General features: G+C 31.2%; 2 protein-coding genes across 2 annotated transcripts; one reads left to right on the top strand and one right to left on the bottom strand.

Annotated features, from left to right (window-relative positions):
- Positions 1-1,753: 1,753 nt before the first annotated feature.
- On the top strand, positions 1,754-15,702 carry LOC139523092 (ATP-dependent DNA helicase RecQ-like). Its single transcript, XM_071316898.1, has 5 exons — positions 1,754-2,105; positions 4,116-4,272; positions 5,005-5,120; positions 8,101-8,115; positions 9,513-15,702. The coding sequence occupies exons 1-5, from the start codon at positions 1,754-1,756 to the stop codon at positions 10,667-10,669; spliced, it is 1,797 nt and encodes a 598-aa protein (XP_071172999.1). The 3' UTR covers positions 10,670-15,702.
- Positions 15,703-15,852: 150 nt separating this feature from the next.
- Positions 15,853-24,512, bottom strand: LOC139523013 (uncharacterized). Its single transcript, XM_071316780.1, has 5 exons — positions 24,506-24,512; positions 22,209-23,500; positions 18,787-18,911; positions 17,915-18,086; positions 15,853-16,947 (listed from the first exon to the last, which is right to left on the bottom strand). The coding sequence occupies exons 1-5, from the start codon at positions 24,510-24,512 to the stop codon at positions 15,922-15,924; spliced, it is 2,622 nt and encodes an 873-aa protein (XP_071172881.1). The 3' UTR covers positions 15,853-15,921.
- Between the last annotated feature and the right edge of the window lie 1,049 nt (positions 24,513-25,561).

The following is a 25,561-nucleotide window of genomic DNA, read 5'->3' as shown; positions in this document are numbered from 1 at the left end:
CAGTTTTCTGTGTTGTGTCATGTGTACTATTGTTTGTCTGTTTGTCTTTTTATACGACTTCCAAAAATTAAAAAAAATTTGGTCGTATATTTGTACCACTCAGCGTAGTCGTCGTCAGTGTCGTCCGAAGACAGATTGTTCCGGATAATAACTTTAGTATAAGTATAATAGAAATCAACAAATTTTTAACACAATGTTTATAAACACAAAAGGAAGGTTGGGATTGATTTTGGGGATTATGGTCCCAAAGGTTTAGGAATTAGGGATGCAAAGGGGCCCAACTCAAGCATTTATCTAGTTTCATGACAATAAGTTGTGTATAAGTATTTCAATTGCTCTAAAATTGTACCACAATGTTTAAAATACCATAAGTGAAAGGTTGGAATTTATTTTAAGGGTTATGGGGCAAACAGTCTAGGAATTAAGGGCCAAAAACAAGCATTTTTCTAGTTTCTGGACAATAACTTGCGTGTAACTGTATGGATCTCTCTGACAGTGTACCACAAGGTTCCATATAACAAAGGAAATGCTTGGATTCAGCATACATGTGACAGAGTTGTGAAGCCACAACTGGAGATTTGGAAATTTTCAGCTGGAGTTTGGGCCTCAAAACTGGAGATTTTTTATCGACCTTTTTATAGACATACGTAAGATTTTTTCGTGTGTGTTTAAACTGCATATCTACCTTTTTTGTTAAAACACAACAATGATTCCATACCTTCAAGCACCTACATAGCCATTTTTACTTAGTAAAATAGAAGATAAGGGGGGTTCAAATATTTATTCATCATAATTTTATATAGTTCAAGATAAAGTGATCAACCATCATACATAGTTGGAAAAAAGTACGTCTGCTTTAGTTTAGCCACATTGTCAACTTTTGTACCACTACTGAACATGTTTGTAACAGAAGGTGTTGAATTGATAAAGTTGTGGTCTTTCTGGTGGGTAGCTGTCTCCATATTTTTGGTCAAGTAATTAGGGCCACCATAATCAGCTTTGCCTGAAGTGTAGTAAGCATGGTCTTGACCCTTGGCACTGGACTTGCACCATTTTTTAATTTGGCTAGATACTGTGTCTTCTTTAATTTGATGCTGGGGTACAAGTATTTGGTGATAACATACAGTTTGCATTTTGTCAAATTATAAGACAAACACACTTATTTAGGTATTTCATTGGACCAGATAGAAGACATATCATATTTGAGTTGATTTTATTGTCTTTCAGGTTCAGTATAAACTAAGTCTGTTCCATGTTTTCAACAGCATCAAAATTAATTAAAGTCGATGTTTATACAACTGTTCCATTGTCAGTATCACTTTTAATCATCCAGACATGTTTATTTAACTAGCTAGTTGATTACTAGGTAAATGCCAACCAATCATCTGTTATTGTTGTATATACAGTCTAATCCTTAACACCTTCATTGATTACTCGAGGCTATTTTCTATTTACCTTTTTGACACAAATTCCATTAAAGGAAACTTCCGATTTTCTCGGACTTTTCCCATATCAATTTAGAGTTTCTCGGACTTTTTCCCTGTCTGTATCTATTTTGTAAACAGAAATGTCTATAGTCTCGTTACACCAGAGTTATCGTTCTTACTGCGAACTATAACGTCTGGTTGCGATTGTTGAAGTTGATGTAAATATTCAATTATTCATGAGCCTCTTGTTGGATTCCCAACAAATTTTTCTTATTACGGGATTGGATGATATTATTATAAACACACCCATCTTTATTTATATCAACATGGCGGAAGACCTCTTTAACCATGCCTTAAACGCTGCATTAAGAAAAAGAAATATAACGTATAATCTTAAAACATTACAAAAAGAATGCATACAATCAGTTTTAGAACATAAAGATGTTTTTGGTATGTTGCCAACTGGCTACGGCAAAAGCCTTATTTACACTGTCCTACCGGATTTATTTTTTATACACCAGCAGCTTTCAATTGTCAGCAATATCACACCTGTACTTGAGCGTGATACTTCTATTATAATTGTAATTTCACCTCTCGTTAGTTTAATGAAGGACCAAGAAATCGCTTTCAACACTATGGGTATCGACTGTGCCTATCTTGGTGACATGGACGATAAAGGTAAATACATGTATGCCCTCCTTCCCCAAACTCGCCCCCCTAAAAAAAACCCACACCAACCAATAAATAAATCTTTGTTTACAGCAGAGACATATATACAGTATATATGTCTCTGTTTACAGTAAGCTATACAAATTAAATTATTCACTTATGGTATCTTACTTGGGTCAATCACAAAAGCAGTACAAAGTGTTAAAGTACATGAATACAAGTCTTTTGTTATAAACAACATTAAAAATACAATGTGCATGCAAGCAGTATAAGATAAACATTATAGATTTCATAATCTATCTCTGTTTGACTTGAGGTTACAGCAATATTAGAAGAAATTATATTTAGATAAACAAAAATATGTTGCTGCTTTTATGTATGTTCATTAACGATTCTATTCTAAAAGAATTGCAGGACTGAAAGTAAAAGATTGTTTCATATCATTCATATTTTGCAAATTAACTTCCAATTTGAAATTTAAAATGGGTCTTAGATTTTTTTTATAAATTTCACTCAGAGTTTTGAATACAAGCTATAAACCATGCAATGACCATGTTAAATAATTCAGATGAGTAAACCAATGGACACATTTAAATGTGTGTACATGTACACAACAATTTTGAAATACATTTTACACCATTAAGCAACATGCACTAGATTACAGGCTTCTGTTTTGTGGGACAGGTACATATATATTAAAATAAAATTATAAGTACGTCTGAACAAGTGACAACTCTAAAAAAAAACTCTAAGTAAAAATTATATATATATAATATAAGACTATATAATTACTCTAAATAACAGCCCAACCATGTTAGATCTGTACACTTGCTTTTGTTTATGTATACATATATAAAGTCTGTGATGGATTCTATAAAAAACTATAACACATATTACAATGTATATGTACAATATAAATAAGAAGATGCGGTATGAGTGCCAATGAGACAACTCTCCATCCAAGTAACAATGTATAAAAAATTAAACAGTTATAGGTCAAAGTACGGCCTTCAACACGGAGCAAAAGCTCACACCGAACAGTAAGCTATAAAGGGCCCCATAATAAGCAGTGTAACACAATTCAAACAGAAAAACCAACGGTCTAATCTATTTACAAAACGAGAAACGAGAAACATATATGAAATATACTAACAAAATACAACCACTGAACAACAGGTTCCTGACTTAGGACAGGTGCATATAATATATGCAGTGGGTTTAAACGTTTTACCTGGCGCCAACCTTCACCCTAGACCTGATACAGCAGAACAACATTACAACAATAAAAGACGCACTATAAAATATTAATTGAAATGGCTTAACTCTATCAAAAATATTCATATGAATAAAAAAAAAATACAAACACGAGAACAACACATCTCGTGACAAAGCACAAATACAACAATAAAAACCATGTGTCCATACAATAACGACGTTGGAGTAATAATAAAAAAGGGGGGGGGGGGGGGGGTCATGAAGTAATTGTCTTTACAAAATGGCTGTCGAAAAATCACAACATAGTTTAAGAAATATGTATTATGACAATGCATGTATATAAAAAAATACTTATAGTTATATATAAATACAAAAACTTTCAAAATAACAAAAGAAAATGATTAGTTTGTTTTCCAACATGTAATTTTGATGGTCTCAAAGAATCGTTTACCTCTATTTTATGTCTTGTTCAATGTTGTGTGTGGACCTAAAAACACAAAATGAAATTTAATTAAAAATGCTTTAACTGACTTCAGATTGACTGTGTTAAAGAGTTAAAAATATTTAATAAACAATTGAATTGGTTATACTACACAATACAAGACAGACAATCAAACTGAAATGTGGAAAAACAAACAACATTTTCTTGTTTTGTCATTTTGAAAGTTTTTGTATTACAAAGATTATTCATATATATACAAGTATTTCTACATGTATTCTAATCAGCACAACGATTTAAGATTATGTGCAAATTTGGGCAATCAATTATATATAAATTCATTTGTTTTTTTGTAACCTTTTCAGTGAAACTTAAAAACATAGAGAATGGTCTGGTACCAATATTATTAATGAGTCCAGAGAGTCTATTTAGTGGTAAATGGAGAAATTTGTTGACAAATAAAGTATATCAGTGTCATTTATCAGCAATTGTAATAGATGAAGCTCACTGTGTTGAAGAATGGTGTGTTATTAGATTAGTTCAATAATGGAATAATGTTATTAAAACATCACTCTTGCATTAAGAAAATATCACTTTTTAGTTATATACTTATAGTCTTCATTCCTGATTTTCAAAGAAGCAGTATAGGATATTTTAAAAATTAAATACACAAAAAAACAGTTTTAAAACCATACACTGCTGCTTTCAAAACTATTTTTGTGTATTTGATTTCTAATATATAATTCTGTGCAACTCAAGAAACTTTTTTGTATATATATACATTGTATATATATGTGTGTGCGTTGTGTAATTAAAGAGACCATTGTCACCAAAATATGTTACAATGGGTGATTCTTTCTCTTAGGGACATAATAATAAAATAAAAGCTGTTTGTCATAGGATTTTATTTTGAAATTTGAGGGTGAAATTGCTATAAGAATTTTTAGTCAATCTCTTAGACATAGATATATACATAAATTAAATAATGTTTGAAGAATATGCAGCACCCTGCCTTTATTTTAGGCCAGTAAACAGGATGAAGACTTAAGTTTTTCTCACTTTTCATTTGAAAATTATGATACATTTGATGGGATATTAATTTGGTTATTTAATATATAAGATATTAAATTAATCAATTAAAATGTGCTTGTTCTATCAGCTACAATCCCAACAATTGTCACACTTTTTTTAATGAAATAGGGAAACTTTCACAATATTTCAGGACTGTTCCATTAAATCATACTTGTAACACAGGGAAGACACATCAAAGTTTCATACATTGATACGTGTTCAACTTACATTTAAAATGGAAAAGAAATCCAAGTCTATCATATTGTTACCCTTTTTGAAAGTGTTTTTCCTGGTATCAAGTCTGTTTTAATGGAAAGCTCTAAGATAATTTAAATGCTATAAAAAAATCATCACTTAATCAATTCACTATCACCAATGCTTTCCACTCACTCACCTGCAATTAAGAAAGAAGGACCATGTCATAGTTCAGAAAAAGACAAGACAAAGACAAAATACATGTATATGTATTGAAGTCTCCAAACAATGATGATGATACAAGCATCTATTTTGGATTTGACAAATGTAAGTATATCTATACTATAAAATATATATCAAGATATTCTCCATACTTATTTTAAAAAGGCAAGTAAAAAAAAGTTATCAGAAAGTAAATGTACAGCTAAAAGATGAAGAAAAACTGTTGTATGCAAAAACAAATAAAATAATAATAAAGTTGAAAGGAATTTTAGGTTTGCACTCTATCCGTCTGTCAATCTGTCTGTGTGGCAAATCAGCTTTCCAAACTTTTTTTGTCATGCTTGAAGATATTAGTTTGATATTTAGTATATAGTATAACCATGACAACTTACAGATCAAGTTATAATTTGGTTCGGTCTGATGATTTTTTGCAGAGTTATTGTCCTTGGACTTAAAATTCATGTAAGAAATAAATTTTCAACTGTTTTTTTTTGTATAATTTAAATTTATGTGGCGTCACCTTTTAAAATAATCCATTATCACATTTCTTTCCAACTCTGATAGTGTCCACACCTGCATTACATGTTACAGGTTTTACTGAACCTCTTTCAAGCTGTTATTAGTCCCCTACCAATGAAGTTGAAGGGGGCTTTATGTTTGCACTCTGTCCGTCAGTCCGTCCGTCTGTCTGTCAGTCCGGCAAATCAGCTTTCCAAACTTTTTATGCCCCACCTACGATAGTAGAGGGGCATTATGTTTTCTGGTCTGTGCGTTTGTCTGTCTGTCCTGTGTCAGATTAAAGTTTTTGGTGAAGGTAGTTTTTGATGAAGTTGCCAAACAACTTGAAACTTAATACACATGTTCCTAATGATATGATCTTTTTAATTTAAATGCCAAATTAGAGTTTCGACCCCAATTTTGTGGTCCACTGAACATAGAACATGATAGTGCTAGTGGGGCATCTATGTACTATGGACACATTCTTGTTTTAACATGCTTGAAGATATTGGTTTGATAGTTGGTATATAGTATAACCATGACAAGTTACAGATCAAGTTCTAATTTTGTTCTGGTCGCATAATTTTTTTCAGAGTTAAGGCCCTTGGAAAATTCACATAATCTGTTTAACAAAAAATGTTTTTCATCATGCTTGAAGATATTGACTTCATATTTGCCACATTCTTTAAACATGACAAGTTATAGATCAAGTGAGAATTTTGATCTGGTCTGATGATTTTTTTTTGCAGAGTTATGGTCCTTGGACTTGGAAAAATCGCATAATCTGTTTTCCAAAAAAAATTTCATCATGCTTGAAGATATTGACTTCATATTTGCCACATTCTTTAACAATGACAAGTTATAGATCAAGTTAGAATTTTTTCTGGTCTGAGATTTTTTTTGCAGAGTTATGGTCCTTGGACATAGAAAATTCATGCAAGAAATAGATTTTCTACTCCTAACAATTATTAACAGTTGTAATGTTGTAGATGTCCTGAAGATGTCCATGATGAAGGATATTTCTTGGTATTTTTTTTCAAGGGAGATAATTGAAATTACTTTGTTTAAAGATGACAATATGTGGCATTAGGTCTTGTAACTCCTCTTAATGACTTTAGCAATATTAATAAAACTTAATTGTACTCAATTCCAGTACATGACCAGAGAATGTGCATAAAGGAAGATATAATTGGTCTGAAATATTTAAAAGGAGATGCTTAACTTACTTATATATAGATGTAGTTATTATTTTTTTCACACATGAACACAGAGATATTTCTAATCAGTATCTATTTAAAATATTCTTTCATTGTGAATATAGCAATATCTAAATGTTTATGTATTTCTTCTATTAAAAGTCATTAATAGTAATAACACATTCATTCTGTGTCAGAAACTATGCTGTGTTAAATATTTAATCACAATCCAAATTCACAGCGCTTCTCCAAAACCGCTTGTCAGATTTACTTAGGGTTTCATAAAATGTTAGACTTATATGTCTAGGGGAGCCATCAATCTTTAGTTTGTGCATTGGGGTATATTTAGAGGTATTTTTAGTGGCCAAAAGAACAGAGGGGTTTACTATAGAACCCTATGGGATTTTATTTTTTTTTAATTTTTCAAATGACTATAACTTAAAAACAGGAAGTGATGAAGACACGCGGTGTGCAGTAATGATCACAGGACAATAAAACAAAGCAAATACAATATAAGGTGAGTCACTAGGGGTCAACCCCATCCCCTTCAATTTGAGAATGTTCTAATATCTTGTAAACGGTCCAGATCCCCACCCTTAAATCATATATATTCTTGTTTGGGACAATAAAACAAATCAAGTGAAATATAGGGGGAGTCCCTCGGGGTTACCACCACCCCCTCCTGTTTGATAACTTGTAAACGTTCGAGATCACCACCCCTTAACCATATATATTCTTGTATGGATCAATAAAACAAATCAAATGAAATAAAGGGGGAGTCCCCGTGGGGTCACCATTACCCCATTCTGTTTGAGAACTTTTAAATGGTAAAGATACCCACCCCTAAACCATATATATATTCTTGTATAGGACAATAAAACAAATCAAATGAAATATAAGGAGTCTCTGGGGTCACACCATCCCCCCCCCCTTTCCCCCCCCCCCCCCCCCCACACACACACTTTTTTGAAGTCTAGATCCCCACAAAACTCATCACAAAATACAATCATTTCAAATTTTCATTGTCATCAAATCCTTTATATGCGTGAGATCGGACAGTTATAATGGGAAAAATTATAGTAGTACCACAGGGTTTATAATTACAGGGGCTTTGTTTTGGGAGACTTTGTAACAGCATCCTGTTATAATTATGTATTTTCCATTATAGGATGGGGTATCCTTAGTGAGTTGACTCACAGTTTTATGCAATACTCACATAATGCATAATACTGTCCACACTCATCAGTGTCCACTACATTGTTTAAGTATTTATTTATTCTGTCTGTATCCTCATACAGTTAAATTTCGTACCTTCATACCCAGAAAGCAGTCCTTAATTTAATAAAGAACACTGATCATATTTGCACATTCTTACTTTTTTGCAGGTTTATAAACAGGGATTGGGTTATGTATATGCATGTTTAAGAAGATTCTAACCAGCTACTCATGCATTATATGATTAGCTTGTGTTATAAATTAAAATCACATGCTATTTGTATGATCATTTGAGTTGCTAAATTAATCAACTAAGGATCATGATAAAACATTGACAGCAAAAATTACAGTATTCTTCTTCTTCTGGTTAAGTACAGTCCTCCCAGGAGATTATTATTGTACATTGAATATTCAATGTAAGGAAAACATTGTGTAGAACGTGCATATTTATACAGTGCAGTTGTGCTTAATTTAAATCTGGCTAAAAACCACTTAGCCATCTTACATATCTGGACACCCTGCACTCCTGGTTTGAATGACACTAAGGTGGTGCAGGTAACTAGGGACGCTGGTAGTCCATTCCAACTAATTATGGTTTGTATTTTCTAGTACATTATAGGATGTTGAACAAGGTAAAGTATCCATTTCTGATAGTTGCATGCTTTTATATTGAATCACAATATCACACAATTTAAATGCACTATTTACCAATACATCAATAGATCTCCATCTGTTCATTGGACACAAATTATAAAACAACTGCTAATTTTCGTTAACTTATTGTAACATTTATTTTAAGACATCTTTGCACCATATGCTGACTTACAGAAATGTTGTACAGTTATATAGTTTAATCATCGCAAGTATTTGATTGTTATTTATTTTATTCCTTTCCACCAAGCATGTAACATTTACATATAAGGGCAACTGGTTGACATAAAAATCATAAAAACATATACAAATGATGTATGCTGGAAAAGGGATCTGTAACATTCTAAGAACATATTCAGTTTTCTGAAGTAGATTGAGAAACCAGGGTTTATATTCCTTTGGAATTATCATTGCATTAAAAGAATTTGATTATGATATTTTATGTTGGTCATTCAATCAATGAATATTTTAAAACTTAGATTACATCACAAGTTTATACTTTTAAAAGGATGAATTTTTATAAAATTCAACTTCAATAAATAAAATTTTGTCATCAGAAAGATATAACTACAACCTGTATTTTAGGCAAAAGAATTTAATTTGGCTTTGTTTTAAGATTTTACAAATCTGTTGCAATAAGAATAACAAAGAGTGGTTCATTGATTTTGTTCTCTGATTTTTTCATTAATGACTTATTGTTGCCTTTTATTTAAGAGACTAAATTATACCAATTATTTATTCTCTTTAGGGGTAACAAGTTTCGCACAGACTATTATAGAATTGGAGAGTTGAGGAGTTTAGTACCAAAAGCTGTTATATTAGCATTGACCGCTACATCGACATATTCATCAAGAAAGACAATAGCTCATATACTTGGGATGAATGAATATAAACTGGTAATGGGAAGTTGTGATAGGAGTAATATAAACTATTTTGCCCAAAAGGTATCATTTAGATTACATGACAGTTTTCATTGGGTAGTTTCCAGTCTTCGGGACAATTGTGAGCAATCACCAAAAACAATTATATATTGTAGAAACATAAAATCATGTTCACAAATATATTTATATTTTTTATCTGAACTAAGTGAAGCAGCATACATAGGCACCCCATGTGCAAAAAATTGTCTATTTGCCATGTTCCACCATTCCACACCAGACAAAAATAAAAAAAATATTATTGAAAATATGAGAAAAAACAGTATTACACGTGTTGTTATTGCAACAACAGCTTTTGGGATGGGAGTAGATATCCCAGATGTTCGATTTGTTATTCATTGGGGTGCATCCCGTAGCATACAAGGATTTATGCAAGAAAGTGGGAGAGCAGGAAGAGATGGTATTACATCAACATCTGTATGTTATTATCATCCTGTTGATACAGCAAAAAATAGTGCAGATGAACAAATGATCAACTACTGTAAAACAAGTGCATGTAGGAGAAATATTCTGGTTCAACATTTTTCTCCAGATATACCTCAATCTAACACCTCACATCCATGTTGTGATAACTGTATAAAGGAGTGTTCATGTTGTGATTGTTTAATGTTAAACAAAGATTTTATAACAGACAAAGAAGATAACATGCTTTGCGAAATTGATGGTATTAAACCTTATAGGCAAGTCTCTAGTGATCAAAGAAATGCAATTCAAATAGATTTAGAGAAAATGGTCGCTGAATTAGCCAAAGAACATGATCACCTTTCTGTTTTGAGTGTAGACATTTTAACCCATTTTAGCAAACAGATGATATCTGATATTGTAAACAACATTCATTACATTTTTGAAATTTCAGATCTGATGGATAACTTTGTTTATGAAAGAAGAATAGCTGATATGATCATGAATATTATAGACACCCAGTTAGATTGAAACTTAACTTGCATTAGCAAGAGATGTGGTAGTATTGCCAATGATACAATTATTTAGCAGAGACTGATTTACAAACAAAAGCCTTATTGTTACAATGTTGCTAATGAAACACCTATCCATCAGTTCAAATGAACTTGTTATTTACTTTGAAACTATTGACCAGTTGTGATTAGACAATTTTGTAAAATTATTAAAGGAGTAGGTCTGGTAAGAGCCAATTTTGGCCTCCAATTTCAGGTTCATCTAACGAAATATTTTGGACACTTTGTAAACACTTAAGTGTCTATTTCAATTGATTAGATTAATTTTTGTGAAAGATTTAAACAGATTTAGTCATTAAAAATGCTCTGATTCAAGCTTAAATAAGAAAAACATATCAAATATGCCAAAAAATGTCACTTTTCAGATGGTTTTTGTCAAAAATGAAAGTGGCCGCATCTGTGTTCATCGTCAACCTTTATATATATGTTATGTATAATCATCAAATTCAACTTACATTTCAGTATTATGAATGAACACGAATGTGACCACTTTTATTTAAGAAGGAAACCATCTTAAATTTAACTAAAATGTTAAAATACATATATGTAGTGAAGATTTCAGTAATTTAGCATAACTTTAAATTTTGCTAATACCTGATATATGTACATTGTATTGTCAAAAACAGCCTATATTTATGTATCAGAAGCATTCTACTTTCCAATGAATAGCTAAAAGATTACAATTTCACAATTTTGTAAAACTGCTATATTTTGGAGCAAAAAACGGGTCTTACTGAACCTACTCCTTTATTCCCATCTTTCATATTATTAAAAAGCACAAACCGAGGTCTAATAATATTTGTTATCATTTCAGTTAATTCTGTTGGGTTGTACTCTTGAATATAAAATAATAGAATTTTGTATGATTGCCTATGCATTAGTTCAAATGAAGTGAGTGTAAGCAATTATAGGTCAACATATAGCCTTCAAACATGAGAAAAACATATACCATATGTAGCTATAAAAGGTCACTTTTCTTGAATTTACCTTGCTTTCCACAGGAGAACCATCATACAAAATCATCACCCAAGTTGGCACTATATAGAGGGTGTGGAGCAAGAGGGTGAAATTTGGTTGATGGTTATTAATGGTACCACTAAACTTGATGCTAGGGGATGTCTTGACCTTGTTGTAGGGTATGATTCATTCATTGTTATCTGTCTAATTTATTAAAAAAAATATTTTTTTTAAAAGTGATCATCTGATGGGATACTCAAGTAAAGGCTCCTGACTAGGGACAGGCAAATATCAAATGTGGAAGGGTTAAACATGGTTAAGCGCTCTACCCTCCCCTAACCTGGAACTGTGGTGTAACAGTACAGAATAAGGACATAAGAACAAGCTTTGATAATTACGGCGTTATTTTTTCATCTTAAATGCCAAAAGTGAAAATTTTATTTGAATGTTTTATAGATGTTTCTTGTTTTGTTAATAAATTAGAGTGTTGGTTTTCCCGTTTGAATGTGTTTCACTGGTCATTTTGGGGCTCTTTATAGCTTCCTGTTCTGTGTGAGCCACATCTCCTTGTTGGAGGGCATACTTTGACCTATAATTGTTTAACTTTAAATACTTTTTGACTAGGATGGAGATTTGTCTGATTGGCACTCATACCACCTCTTCTTATTTATATATGTATAATGATAAAAACTTGTAACATAAGTGTAATAAAAATTTGCCTTTATATATTGCTATCACGTTGTCGTCGTAGACATTTTAGTTTCCGGACAATAACTTTACTTTAAAACAAGGAATTATTTGAATCTAGAATAATTTTCAATTCTGGAAAATTGAACAAAAATTATGATGAAAACTAAACCAACTAAATAGGGTTAGCCATACGTGCATGGCTAAGGGTGGTAGGTTAGTTCATACCGAAATAATAGTGAAAGTAAAATTAGCATTAGCCATGCATGCATGGCTAACCCTATTTAGTTGGATTACTTTTCTTCATATATTTTTATCAATTTTCCAGAATTCAAAATTATTCCTAATGCAAATAATTCCTTGTTTTAAGTGGTTGGATCTCTATGAAACTTCAACAAAAGGTTCAATACCCAAAAATGAAGGTTGGGATTGGTTTTGGGGGTGATGGTTCCACTCGTTTAGGGAAAAGGGGCCAAAACGAGCATTTTTCTGGTTTCTGCACAATATCTTGTGAATAACTTCTTTTTTGATTGCTCCAAAATTGTACCACAAGGTTAAATACCACAAGTAGAAGGTTTGGATTGATTTTGGGGGTAATTGCCAAAACCGTTCAGGAAAGAGGGGCAAAAAAGGGTCAAAAAGAAACATTTTTCTAGTTTTCAGACAATAACTTGTGTGAAAGTGTATGGATATCTTTTAAATTGTACCACATTATACAAAATAAAATTTCTTTGAATAAAAAAAATTTTGGGGTGTAAATTTTTTTTTTGGTGATGGGGGGTGGGCCATTTTTATTTTTTCAAATTATAGGTTTTTCTCAAAACTCATTTTGTATATAACAGTTTGACTAAGTATTGAGTAAAACTACAATTGAAAATAAATTCAAATTATTTAACCAATTTCAAGTTTTTGACTACATTTATTTTTTGTAAAATATTTAATTAAAATCCAAATTCAGACCTGCATCAAGCTTGAATATTGTGTCCATTTTTGACCTTACTGTTCAGCATTGGACATCTGCAGACATATCTAGCTGCACTAGGCAAGGCACATTTTTAGCCAATGGTATTTAGATAAGAAATACTTTACAGCAGGACAAGGGAGAATTTAACTTCAATGTTCTTATAGGCATAGCTAAAAAGCAAGGAAGGTTTTCATAATTTAATTGAAGCATACTCCTAATAATTATTAGGTATCTGATTGAATGTTATGATTTTTATAAGTTATAATAACAAAATAGTTTCTGACAATAGAAATAGTATAATTGTGATTATAATAACAGATCTATTACAGATAAATACAATGTAAATGTTTGAAATACAAATTAAACTAATTGAAAACTTAGAATTGTTTTTTACTGCTCAATCAAAAAATTAACTGAATTAATGAGTATAATAACTTTGCCATGTCACTGAGAGATGGCTAATGCGTTATTTTTTCATCTTAAATGCCAAAAGTGAAAAAGTTGAATACGGACATTTTTTTTGGGTAACTTTTTTCAAACAACAAGTGGTATAACAAGTATAAATCAAAAACATCAAAGTAACAAAGAATGACAAAATTAGGTTTATCATAAAAACTAAAAATTAAATACTACATCAAAAACTATATTTACTGATCATGCCAAAATAATCAAAGATGAAAAAAAACACATTTATGAAGTGAATTATTTATAAAATGAGTATTATTTCAATGAAAGACAATTCTTTGCTTTTAATTTTTATAATTAACTCAATTTGGACAATGTATTTTTTTATTGATATGTACATGTTAAGTTTATTTTTTTGTTCTTATTCATTTTAGAATTTTTTTAACATCAGAATGATTCTGTATTGTAAATAGACATCTGTAATAAAATAATGAAAGGAAGAAAGATCCACCCACTACTCATTGACTATTTTTTAGCTCATCTTTCATTCTTTCTTTTTTTCACTTGACCCATTTAAGACCATTTTTCACATTTAATTTTCCATTTTCCTTAACTTGTAAATATCTGTCAAACAACTTAAACAATAACAAGTCAACTTGAACTGAATGTTTGTAAGTGTATCTAGTATACATTTTATAATTTAATTCTAACTCATATAAAAAAAGACAGATGTTGCTTAATAGAATATAGGTATAAAAACATTTTTCTACTTCATGTATCTTAAAAACTAAATCACATAGAGCAAACCAGGTTGTGAAGTAAAATGATCTACAGGTAAAGTTCTTCATGAAAATGAGAAGTAAAACTGATACCTAGCACAACATACATAAATATATACCAAAAATAAAGTATGGATTATTATCCAATATAAGCTTCAGATAAAATAACATTTTTAAAGCATCATATAAAATTTTAAAAAGTTATTTCCAGTACAACATGAGTGTGGTGGAGGTGCACTTCCAAAAATTCTAGGTTACTTTACTTATAAAATTATTTTTACAAAAACAACATAAAAAGATAATAATCTCCAAATGTATTGTTCATAGCCTTCTTTACAAATTGAATCCAACATGATTGTTTTAGTTAGATTATCATGTACTATTATGAATAACTGTCAATTGTTTGTTAAAAGTTCTATAGTATTTAACGTATTTAATGTACAAGAACAATACTTTTATTTGTGTAATTAAATGTTATTAATGTTATTTTATGTACACAGTGAAATCTGTCTAAACAGAACCTAGTACAATGTATAAACAAAAAAAATGTCTTCACAAAACATGTTTTTAAGTTCAGTTATTTCAAATATTATGCAATTTGAACATGAATAAACCAATTATATTTCAAAACTGAACAAAAACTGGTCCCTACAAAGTTATGTTTAGACAGATTTCACTGTACTAGTATAGCTACTAAAGTATACTGTATTTTCTTTTATAAATCCACACTTTCAAATAACTAAAAAACATAAAACATCATATAAAATTTCAAAAAGTAATTTCAAGTACAACCTTTAAATAATCAACATGTTAGTAACATGAGCATGGTGGAAGTAAAACTAGAAAAAATATTAAAAATAAAATTTGTTTTTTGCACAAGTTTCCAAAACTTCTTGGATACTTTACTTTGAAATTGATTTTAGATAAAAACATAATAAAAATGATAAGAATCTCTTGTTAAGTTTTATATAACTTGAACTACATTTTAAGAGAAAAAACATGCAATTCACTTAATATTCATGGCCAAAAACTGCACATCAGTTTTCAAAAAGGTGATATTGATTTGATATACATTTCATTATCTATAAATGATACATTGGAAAAAAACTACACTTATACAATTTTAAAGATATTTGATTTCAAAATAATGTTAGTTTTTGTAGCTTACTAAACAAAGAACAATTTTAAATGTTCCTTTATTATGTTCATATAATTAAAATCAGATTTATATTTTGGTAGTCTTGAAAAAAATCAGTCTTCACTCTTCTGTATTTTTGTTTATATATTTAATAAATTTTGAACATTTATTTTGTTTATACTTTATATTTAGAATTATATATATTAGCTGTCTAAAGAATAGGGATATATTTTAATGCTTAAGCTACAAATGTAGTTATAAAATTAAATATAGATATGACATTAAAATGCATTTTTGCGCAAGGCATACTCTCCCTTTTTTTGGATGATGTATGTTTGAAATTCCTTAATGTCAATACTTTGAAACATATCTTTTTTGTCTTGTTTAATTGCAGAATGCTCCCTTCCTGGTACTTTCTTGAAGACATTCACATCTACCAGCTGTTTCACCAAAGTTTTTCTATCTTTGTCAAGCTTTTGTGTACGGTGAAAAGCAGATACTGGTGCAAGTTTTAATTGGGAATGTAAATTTTCTTCTATGGCATTTATTGCCATCATAGTTTTCCCGATTCTTTCTACCACTTCTGCTGAATGGTTTGGACCGAGTAACTTTACTCTTTGTTTAGCATATTTATTAAGAAGTTTCATAACATAGTCGCCATCTAGGTTGTGACCTTCTCCACCCCTGAGGTTAATGAAGCGGTTATGGATAACTTCATGCCTTTGCCTAGGGGTGTACAAGGCATTAACACCTGCCATTAAAAGAAATCCTTCGAGACGATATTTAGTTTTATGTGCCTGATGGTAAAGAAGTGTGGCATACTTCCAGTGTCGAAGAATCCTAATTCCATCTCCATATCTGGTTGCTAAAATAGATATTTTCCTTAGCATTCCCAGCTTGCAGAAATTAGTGGCATAACTATAAACATAATCATCCTGTTGGTGCAATTCGTTGGTGTCTTCCCCTGATTCTAAATTATCAATCGAACTTTCAATGTCATTTAAAAAATGTTTATCTACAATTTGTCCACATAATTGGAAAATGTAATGTTTTTGTGTATGGGCATCTGCCAAGTGCAAACCTTTTGGCAGTTTTGGACACTTACTGGACATATCATTCATTTCCAAATGCTTCAAAGCAGCAGCAATTACATGGGCTTCTGTTGTTAAATCAATGAATTCACCATCAGCATGGTAATCCTTTGAAACTTTGGTAACTACATTTCGTCTATTTATCAGATTTCGGAGCTGATATAGAGTTCCAGCATCTCTACAGCTTGTAGTCAAATAGAACTTGTCCATAATTACCTGAAATAAATAACACATACATGTATAAAATAAAGGATTAGATACATAGAAATGTTACAGGGAAACCTTTGTAAAGCAAATCCCATAGGGCAACAAACCTTTAAAGGGACTGATTAAAATTTATCTAGGCATGGGACCAGTGCAAATTGGAATGGGACATGCACTGTTTTAAAGCAAAATTTCCAGGGGAAGTTTTTTGGTATTTGGTTTAATGCTGTCAATCCTATTATGTTATAAAAAATAAGTAAAAAAGCTACAAACTTCTGTTTGAATAAAATACAGATGGTCACGTTTAAAATTTTAAATACCTTTTCAAAATCAACTTTGATTTTTATGAAATTTATCTTGTATCTCTTTCATATACTCTTTTAAAAAATCTGTATATCAAAGTATCAATGTGATTTAAACTTTTTTATAGCTCATTCAATTTCGCACTGGTCCAATGCCTTGAAAACTTTTGACCGGTACTTTATACTATCACTTGTCCTCTGTCATCTTTCTTCCTAAACTTTTCATACAGGTCCACTGTTTCAGGTAAGGGTGAGGGGTGGCGCCTTTTTATACATCTAAACCAACTGCCTTTAAATGTACCCGTCTTATGTCAGGAGCCTGTTGTTCAGTGGTGTGTTTTTAGGGTGTGGTTTGTTTGTGTATCTTGTTTCTCATGTGTATATAGATTAGACAGTTGGTTTTCTTGTTTGATTTGTTTTAAACTGGTAATTTTGGTGCCCTTTACAGCTTGCTGTTTGTTGTTAGGTATAAGGCTCAACTTTGAATGCCATACTTTGACTTACAATTGTTAACTTTAAATACATTGTGACATGGACACAGAGTTGTCTCATTGGCACTCATACCACATCTTCTGATTTATAATGTAGTAAAAAAAATCTATTTCACCAGAATTGGATAAAAAATTGTTTATCCTGGTTAAAAATTTCAAAAACTCAATCTATCTAAAATAAATAACCTGCAAAAAGTTCATCTTTTCATGGAAATCTTCCACCATTGCAAAAACTCCTTCCAATCTTTCCTCTGGGGTGTCTCCATCTAGTCTGGCCATATGAGCACACCTAATTCTCTCTACAGACAACTGATCACCTCCAACTGCTATAGGTCTGAGACCTGCATTAGTTTCATCTCTTCAAAATAGTTTTAAAAAATAATTATTTTTGAGGTAAAAATATTACAGTTATTTGCACTTTTGGACACTCATTAGGAAGGTATTGCTTATAAATACAATAGGACCACTATTTTTTGTTGTCCCCTTGCTGGCCAAATTATTTATTTTCTCTAAATTCAGAATCAAAATCTTTATTTACGAAAAAACCATTCCCTGCCCCCTGCAAGTTAAATGGTCCATTCCTTAGTCCTTATGAAAATCTATAACTATATTGAAGTTCAAGGTCATAGGTCAGTGGCACAGTGGTACTTACAATTTACTTTACCACCCTTGTGAATACACAAGAATCTAAATTTTTTAATGAGTTTTGACATACTTTATCTTTAGAAAAATCTTGAGCTATTTTAATTTTCAAGGTCAAAAGTAAAGGTCACAGAGTTAAATCTTTCAACATTATATGTCAAAGGTCATTAACATTGTCAAGTCTTTACACAGCAAGGGGATACCAGGCTTCATGTAAATATGAATTGGTAAATATTAGCTTAATAGATGCATTGTATAGAACCTTTAAGGCTGTAAAAGGATACATTAAATTTTGGTTATAACAAAGAGTTTTTAAGGCAAATGCAATGCCCATAGTGTTATTATTTTTATACTGTATGTGTCATTTCTTTTTAAACTTAGACAGAATCCAGACTGTAATTCGCAGCAGCAATCACCTTATATCCTCTTTAGCAAGTTCTTCTTCTGATCTTGTACCAGGAACGTATTGTTGCAGATACCTCAAAATCTCAATCATTTCACTTGTTTTATTTTCATTGAGGGGTAGAATGCCTAGTGGTACCTAAAATTAAAATTATTCATTTATGTTAAGATTATTGTCAAGACATTTTTCAATTGTTATTAAATGAAAATAAATATTTGAGTCTTTAAATTGGTGGATTAATAGGTGTTAAACATTAAGTGTCATATTGGAAGAGCATGTAATTGATTTTCAAACAGACCATTTACGGATTTACATGCTGACTTCACAATGAAACAATATTGCCCTTGACAAATATTTGGTACTATTTTTAGATATGAGCATATCTGTCATTTTTCAAAGTAAGAAGTACAATGTGTAGAGCTTAGAATGTGCAAAATGTAAATCCAACTGTTTGCCAAGATAAATCCAATAAGACTAGCTGGCATCCACAAGACATATATAGAGTCATGTGTCCATTGTTGATGGCAAAGACAGTTAATGCTGGACCTTTTTGTTGTGAACTCAAATATTTGGCTTTTCACTCCAGTTATTTAAGAAATAATTCATGGGGGCTTGAATATATCGTGATTTTACCACGGGTTGGCCCTTTATGACAAATATTTTACCCCTGAGCGATAGCGAGGGGTAAAATATCGGCATAAAGGGACAACCCGTGGTAAAATCTAGATATATTCAAGCCCCCATGAATTATTTCGATTCTGATAGGACACATACGGCAATTCTTTTGGATCGAAGCGCTCTAGGTGTAGGCAAATATTTGCCGTTCCCATAAATAAACGCACTAATAAACTAGCGTAAAAGAACGGAGCAAACTACATTAGTGACATGCTTAAACTATTTAAAATAATGTATTTAGACAGTTTTGGATGAATTTGAATAATAATTTATTTATATGTCTTATATGATGTACAATAAAGGGCTTTTGCCACATTTTAGCATCATTTGTGTATGTTTCCTTGTGATGATTTTCGGATTCACAAGCGTATATTTTCCAGTAAAATGCTTACATTCTAACGTCATTGTTCTATGACGTCGGGTATCTCATTCATAAAAAAGCATATGACGTGGGAGTACAATCGGAACAGCACTGGCAATATATTCATATTTTACCACGGGTGTGTACTCAAAGCGTTTGAAGGACGTCATGTTAGAATTAAACTTATTTTGTAGCATTGGTGTTTCTCGTTCCTATATTACCTATGCAGTATTTTGCGGAATGATTTTTATACGACCGCAAATTTTGAAAAAATTTTCGTCGTATATTGCTATCACGTTGGCGTCTGCGTCGTCGTCGTCGTCGTCGTCGTCGTCGTCGTCCGGCGTCCGAATACTTTTAGTTTTCGCACTCTAACTTTAGTAAAAGTGAATGGAAATATATGAAATTTTAACACAAGGTTTATGACCACAAAAGGAAGGTTGGTATTGATTTTGGGAGTTTTGGTCCCAACATTTTAGGAATTAGGGGCCAAAAAGGGCCCAAATAAGCATTTTCTTGGTTTTCGCACTATAACTTTAGTTTAAGTTAATAGAAATCTATGAAATTTTGACACAAGGTTTATGACCACAAAAGAACGGTTGGGATTGATTTTGGGAGTTTTGGTCTCAACAGTTTAGGAATTAGGGGCCAAAAATGGCCCCGAATAAGCATTATTCTTGGTTTTCGCACAATAACATTAGTTTAAGTAAATAGAAATCAATGAAATTTAAACACAATGTTAATGACTACAAAAGGAAGGTTTGTATTGATTTTGGGAGTTTAGGTCCCAACAGTTTAGGAATTAGGGGCCAAAAAGGGACCCAAATAAGCATTTTTCTTGGTTTTCGCACCATAACGTTAGTATAAGTAAATAGAAATCTATGAAATTTAAACACAAGGTTTATGACCATAAAAGAAAGGTTAGGTTTGATTTTGGGAGTTTTGGTCCCAACATAATAAGGGGCCCAAAGGGTCCAAAATTAAACTTTTGTTTGATTTCATTAAAATTGAATAATTGGGGTTCTTTGATATGCTGAATCTAACTGTCATGACTGTGTATGTAGATTCTTAACTTTTGGTCCCGTTTTCAAATTGGTCTACATTAAGGTCCAAAGGGTCCAAAATTAAACTTAGTTTGATTTTGACAAAAAATGAATCAGTTAGGTTCTTTGATATGCTGAATCTAAAAATGTACTTAGATTCTTGATTATTGGCCCAGTTTTCAAGTTGGTCCAAATCGGGGTCCAAAATTAAACTTTGTTTGATTTCATCAAAAATTGAATAAATGGGGTTCTTTGATATACCAAATCTAACTGTGTATGTAGATTCTTCATTTTTGGTCCTGTTTTCAAATTGGTCTACACTAAAGTCCAAAGGGTCCAAAATTAAACTTAGTCTGATTTTAACAAAAATTGAAATCTTGAAGTTCTTTGATATGCTGAATCCAAAAATGTACTTAGATTTTTTATTATGGGCCCAGTTTTCAAGTTGGTCCAAATCAGGATCTAAAATTATTATATTAAGTATTGTGCAATAGCAAGTCTTTTCAATTGCACAGTATTGCGCAATGGCAAGAAATATCTAATTGCACAATATTGTGAAATATCAAATTTTTTTTTAATTAGAGTTATCTTTCTTTGTCCAGAATAGTAAGCAAGAAATATCTAATTGCAAAATATTGTGCAATAGCAAGATTTTTTTTTTAATTGGAGTTATCTTTCTTTGTCCAGAATCAACTTAAATCTTTGTTATATACAATATACAATGTATATTCACTTTTTACTACCAACTGATAAATTAAAATAATCTTTACCATTCAGTGATAACAAGCAGTTTTTTTACATCTTAATATTTTATGATGTATTTAAATGAGTAGTTATTGTTGCAAACTCCATTAGAAATTTTAATTGAGATTAGTTTTGGAATAAGGGAAAGGGGGATGTGATTAAAAAAATTGGGTTCAATTTTTCTCATTTGAAATTTCATAAATAAAAAAGAAAATTTCTTCAAACATTTTTTTGAGAGGATTAATATTCAACAGCATAGTGAATTGCTCTAAGAGAAACAAAAATTTTAAGTTCATTAGAACACATTCATTCTGTGTCAGAAACCTATGCTGTGTCAACTATTTAATCACAATCCAAATTTAGAGCTGAATCCAGCTTGAATGTTGTGTCCATACTTGCCCTAACCGTTCAGGGTTCAACCTCTGCGGTCGTATAAAGCTACGCCCTGCGGAGCATCTGGTTTTGTCTTTGAAGGGTTATTCATTTTTACCTTATTGTTGTAGATTTTACTTAAAAAATTATTTTTTTATTATTGTCTTCTGCTTTTTTTTATAAATTTTGAATGTTTAATATATCAGATGTTCTCAATTATGTATGTGTATAAAGCCTTACCACTGTTGATTTTTGTTTCATCTGCTCGCTATATTGGTGGTAGAAACCTTCTGGTATACATTTCTGGTATGGCATAAAACTTGTAAGGTGTTTTGTTAGAATTGAAGCTGTAACCTGAATCATATCAGTCCTTAATGAGGATATGTCATCACAGTTTGGCAGAAAATCTCCAATTGGAATATGCTGTAAATTTCCAATTGGTCTCTCATTAGGAAGGTCTTCACAAATAACTCTGTCTTTAATTGCCATTAATTGTATGTAATGCTTCGATTCATTTTGATGGTCTTCTGTCATATTACGCACTTTGATGTGGAAATCTAAGTTGTCTAAATTAAACCTATATGCAGGATTTAAATCACTGGTGTTTGTTTGCGATTTGGTTTCATTTGGTTTTGAATAGCCATGATCTGTATCGACAGTTGTAGAAGAAACAGTGCCAGGTCTTGAATATGAATGATCCATGCTAGAATCATTACAAAGGTTTTTATTGATGGAAGATCTTATATTGTCCTCAACATTTTTTTTTAGTTCAAGCATACACTTTTCGGTTTTCACTTTGAGCTTATGCAAATCTCTATTGACAGTACTGTATGAATTGCAAATACCAAGCTTTGAAAGCAGAAAGTATCCCTTCTTTTGCAGTTGGTTGTTGTACAGGGATATGCCAACAGATCTTTGTAATGAATTCAAAAAAACATTGCGGGTATGAAATAAAATGGAAGCAGCTGTTACTACTCTGATGTCATTAGTAACACCTCTCCCATTCATCCCTGCAGAACTTAAAATAGACCAAAACAGAGGATTGTCCCTTTGCAATTCATCAGACATACTCTTAAAGTTCAGTTTATCTATATCCTCTATTTGTTCTGTGAAGCATGTTTTTTCTTTTTTTGCACAATTTGAGCATATCTTTTTAATTACATTACATATACCAGTAATGGTCTGTTTTCTGATGTCTTCAGATTGGTGGTTTAACAAAGATTTTACGGCCAAAAAAACACTGCCATTTGCAATGTGGTGAATTGTTTTAGACAATTTTCTTTTATTGTTAACTGATCTGTACTGTACCATTTCATATCTGTAATTTTCACCTGTTAGGTTCTTCTTTGAAGATTTATCAAGAGAAGGACATGGTTCAAATGTTTGACATGATTTTTCTATTGTAGAAGGTGCTTGACAAGATTTTCCAACATCATGTGCAAATTCTGTTTGACAATACTGGTTGACATTGAGATTTATTTTGCAGTGTGGAGTCTTTTCTGGTATTAATTCCTGTTTGTTTGTTTCAAAACCTATAATAATATATACTATGCATTATAACCAGCTGAATAAAAAGGTTGAAATATTTGATTTCAGTAAATTGAAAAGATCATTGATTAGATTTATATCCCAAGAAGATAAATATGTTTTTCAACCTAGTTTTATGACCGTTCTTGTAAATAAGTCAACCTGCTCTGGTTCACATTTTTCCAAAAAATAATATATAAAGCGTACTTACTTGATCAGTAAAGATTTATATTAATATCTCGCAATTCATATTACATAAAAGATTACTGCTCATAAATTGTATTCCATTTCTTGTCCATGTAATATCCATTTGTAATGTGCTTCTTGATCAAAAGTTGCTGATATTTGACTCATTCAAAATAATGTCTGCACTGCAAACTTATATTTAAAAATAACAGTTTGACAGATGCATAACTATTTAAGAATGGCCAGTATTAAAAGCTTTGTGAACATGCAGTGCTTGAACTGAAAAGAAACTAGAGTGGTCATTAAGAAATGATATGCATTGCTATATTTAGTAAACAATATCTCATATATAGGGATTTTGATACAGTGTCCATAGGCTAATTAAAGCTAACAACTTGGCCCATTATTTATACAAAAATTAGCAGAGTGGAATGAAACATGTAATCTATCTTTAAACCTTCATATTAGGCAAAGATAAAAAAATAACTTCAATATCTTAAGAAATTTTGAAAAACTTCATATTAACATATTTGTTTTCTCAAGTGCACAAATACATGTCCAAAACCCGTTATTTTAGCATAAATCAGCACAGCAGAAAAACTATTATTTTATAGTATAACTATTATTTTAATTAAATTTTACAACTCAAAAGCCGGTTATTTTGGCCAAGATCAGCAGAATGGAAACGTTAACTTTATCTGTAAGTTTTATAAGTGGACCTGAATAAACAAAAAAATCAAGTACTGTAAATATCTTTAGTTGTTTAAAAAAGTGAGCATATTTGGTTTTGATGGAATGACAGAATAGCACTGTAAATTACTCACTGCCCATATTCAAACTCTGTCAGAGTGTTTTAGTTGTTAGGATTGTATACAAGTTTAATAAAATTTGAAACAAGTGTGGACACAGATCAGCATGGATAGTATCCAGCATTCTGAGAGTATTGCATGGCAATACATAGTCCCCTACCAGTAAAAATTCATTTTTCCCGAAAACAAAATTTGAACTTGATGTGTAAATTGTCATGTTAAAACTATTAATACCAAATATCAAATCAATATAACGGTAGTCAGGCATGACCAACAAAGAGTGCAGAAAATTGGTTAATAATGTGATTTTTCTAGGTCTAAGGATCATATAACGCTGCAAAATATCATCAAATCAGAACAAAATTTAAACTTGATCTGTAACTTGTAATGGTAAAACTATAAACAAAATATCAATCAAACTCTTTAAGTATGACAAAAAAAATAGTGAAAAATTTATTTCTTGCATGATTTTTTTAAGTCCCAAGGACCATAATTTGCAAAAAAAATCATCAGACCGGAACAAAATTCTAACTTGATCTATAACTTGTCATGGTTAAACAATATGGCAAATATGAGGTTAATATCTTCAAGTGTGACAAAAAAAAGTGTCGAAAACAGATTACTTATGTGATTTTTCTAAGTCCAAGGGCCATAACTCTGCAAAAAATCCCCAGACCGGAACAAAATTAGAACTTGATCTGTAACTTATCATGGTTATACTATATACCAAATATCAAACCACTAACTTCAAGCATGACAAAAAAAGTGTGTAAAGCTGATTTGCCGGACTGAAGGATTGACAGACGGACTGACTGACGGACAGAGTGCAAACCTAAAGTCCCCTTCAACTTCGTTGGTAGGGGACTACTTAGGACAGACCGAAGGATGGACAGATAACAAGGGTAACACTTAAATGTACCCTTTGCCTTGCTGCAGGGACATAAAAAGACACAATTATGAAGTAGAATGCTTACTCATTGCCCATTAAAAGGATATTTGTTGTATCATAACAGTTTGATATGAATTAAATGTACTACAAATGTATTTATTCAGTTACAACTTCTGATTTTT

This window comes from Mytilus edulis, chromosome 1, assembly GCF_963676685.1.
Source record: "Mytilus edulis chromosome 1, xbMytEdul2.2, whole genome shotgun sequence".
Classification (NCBI taxonomy): Eukaryota; Metazoa; Mollusca; class Bivalvia; order Mytilida; family Mytilidae; genus Mytilus; species Mytilus edulis.
The sequence above is the reverse complement of the archived record's forward strand: the minus strand, read 5'-3'. Positions and strand labels throughout refer to the sequence as shown.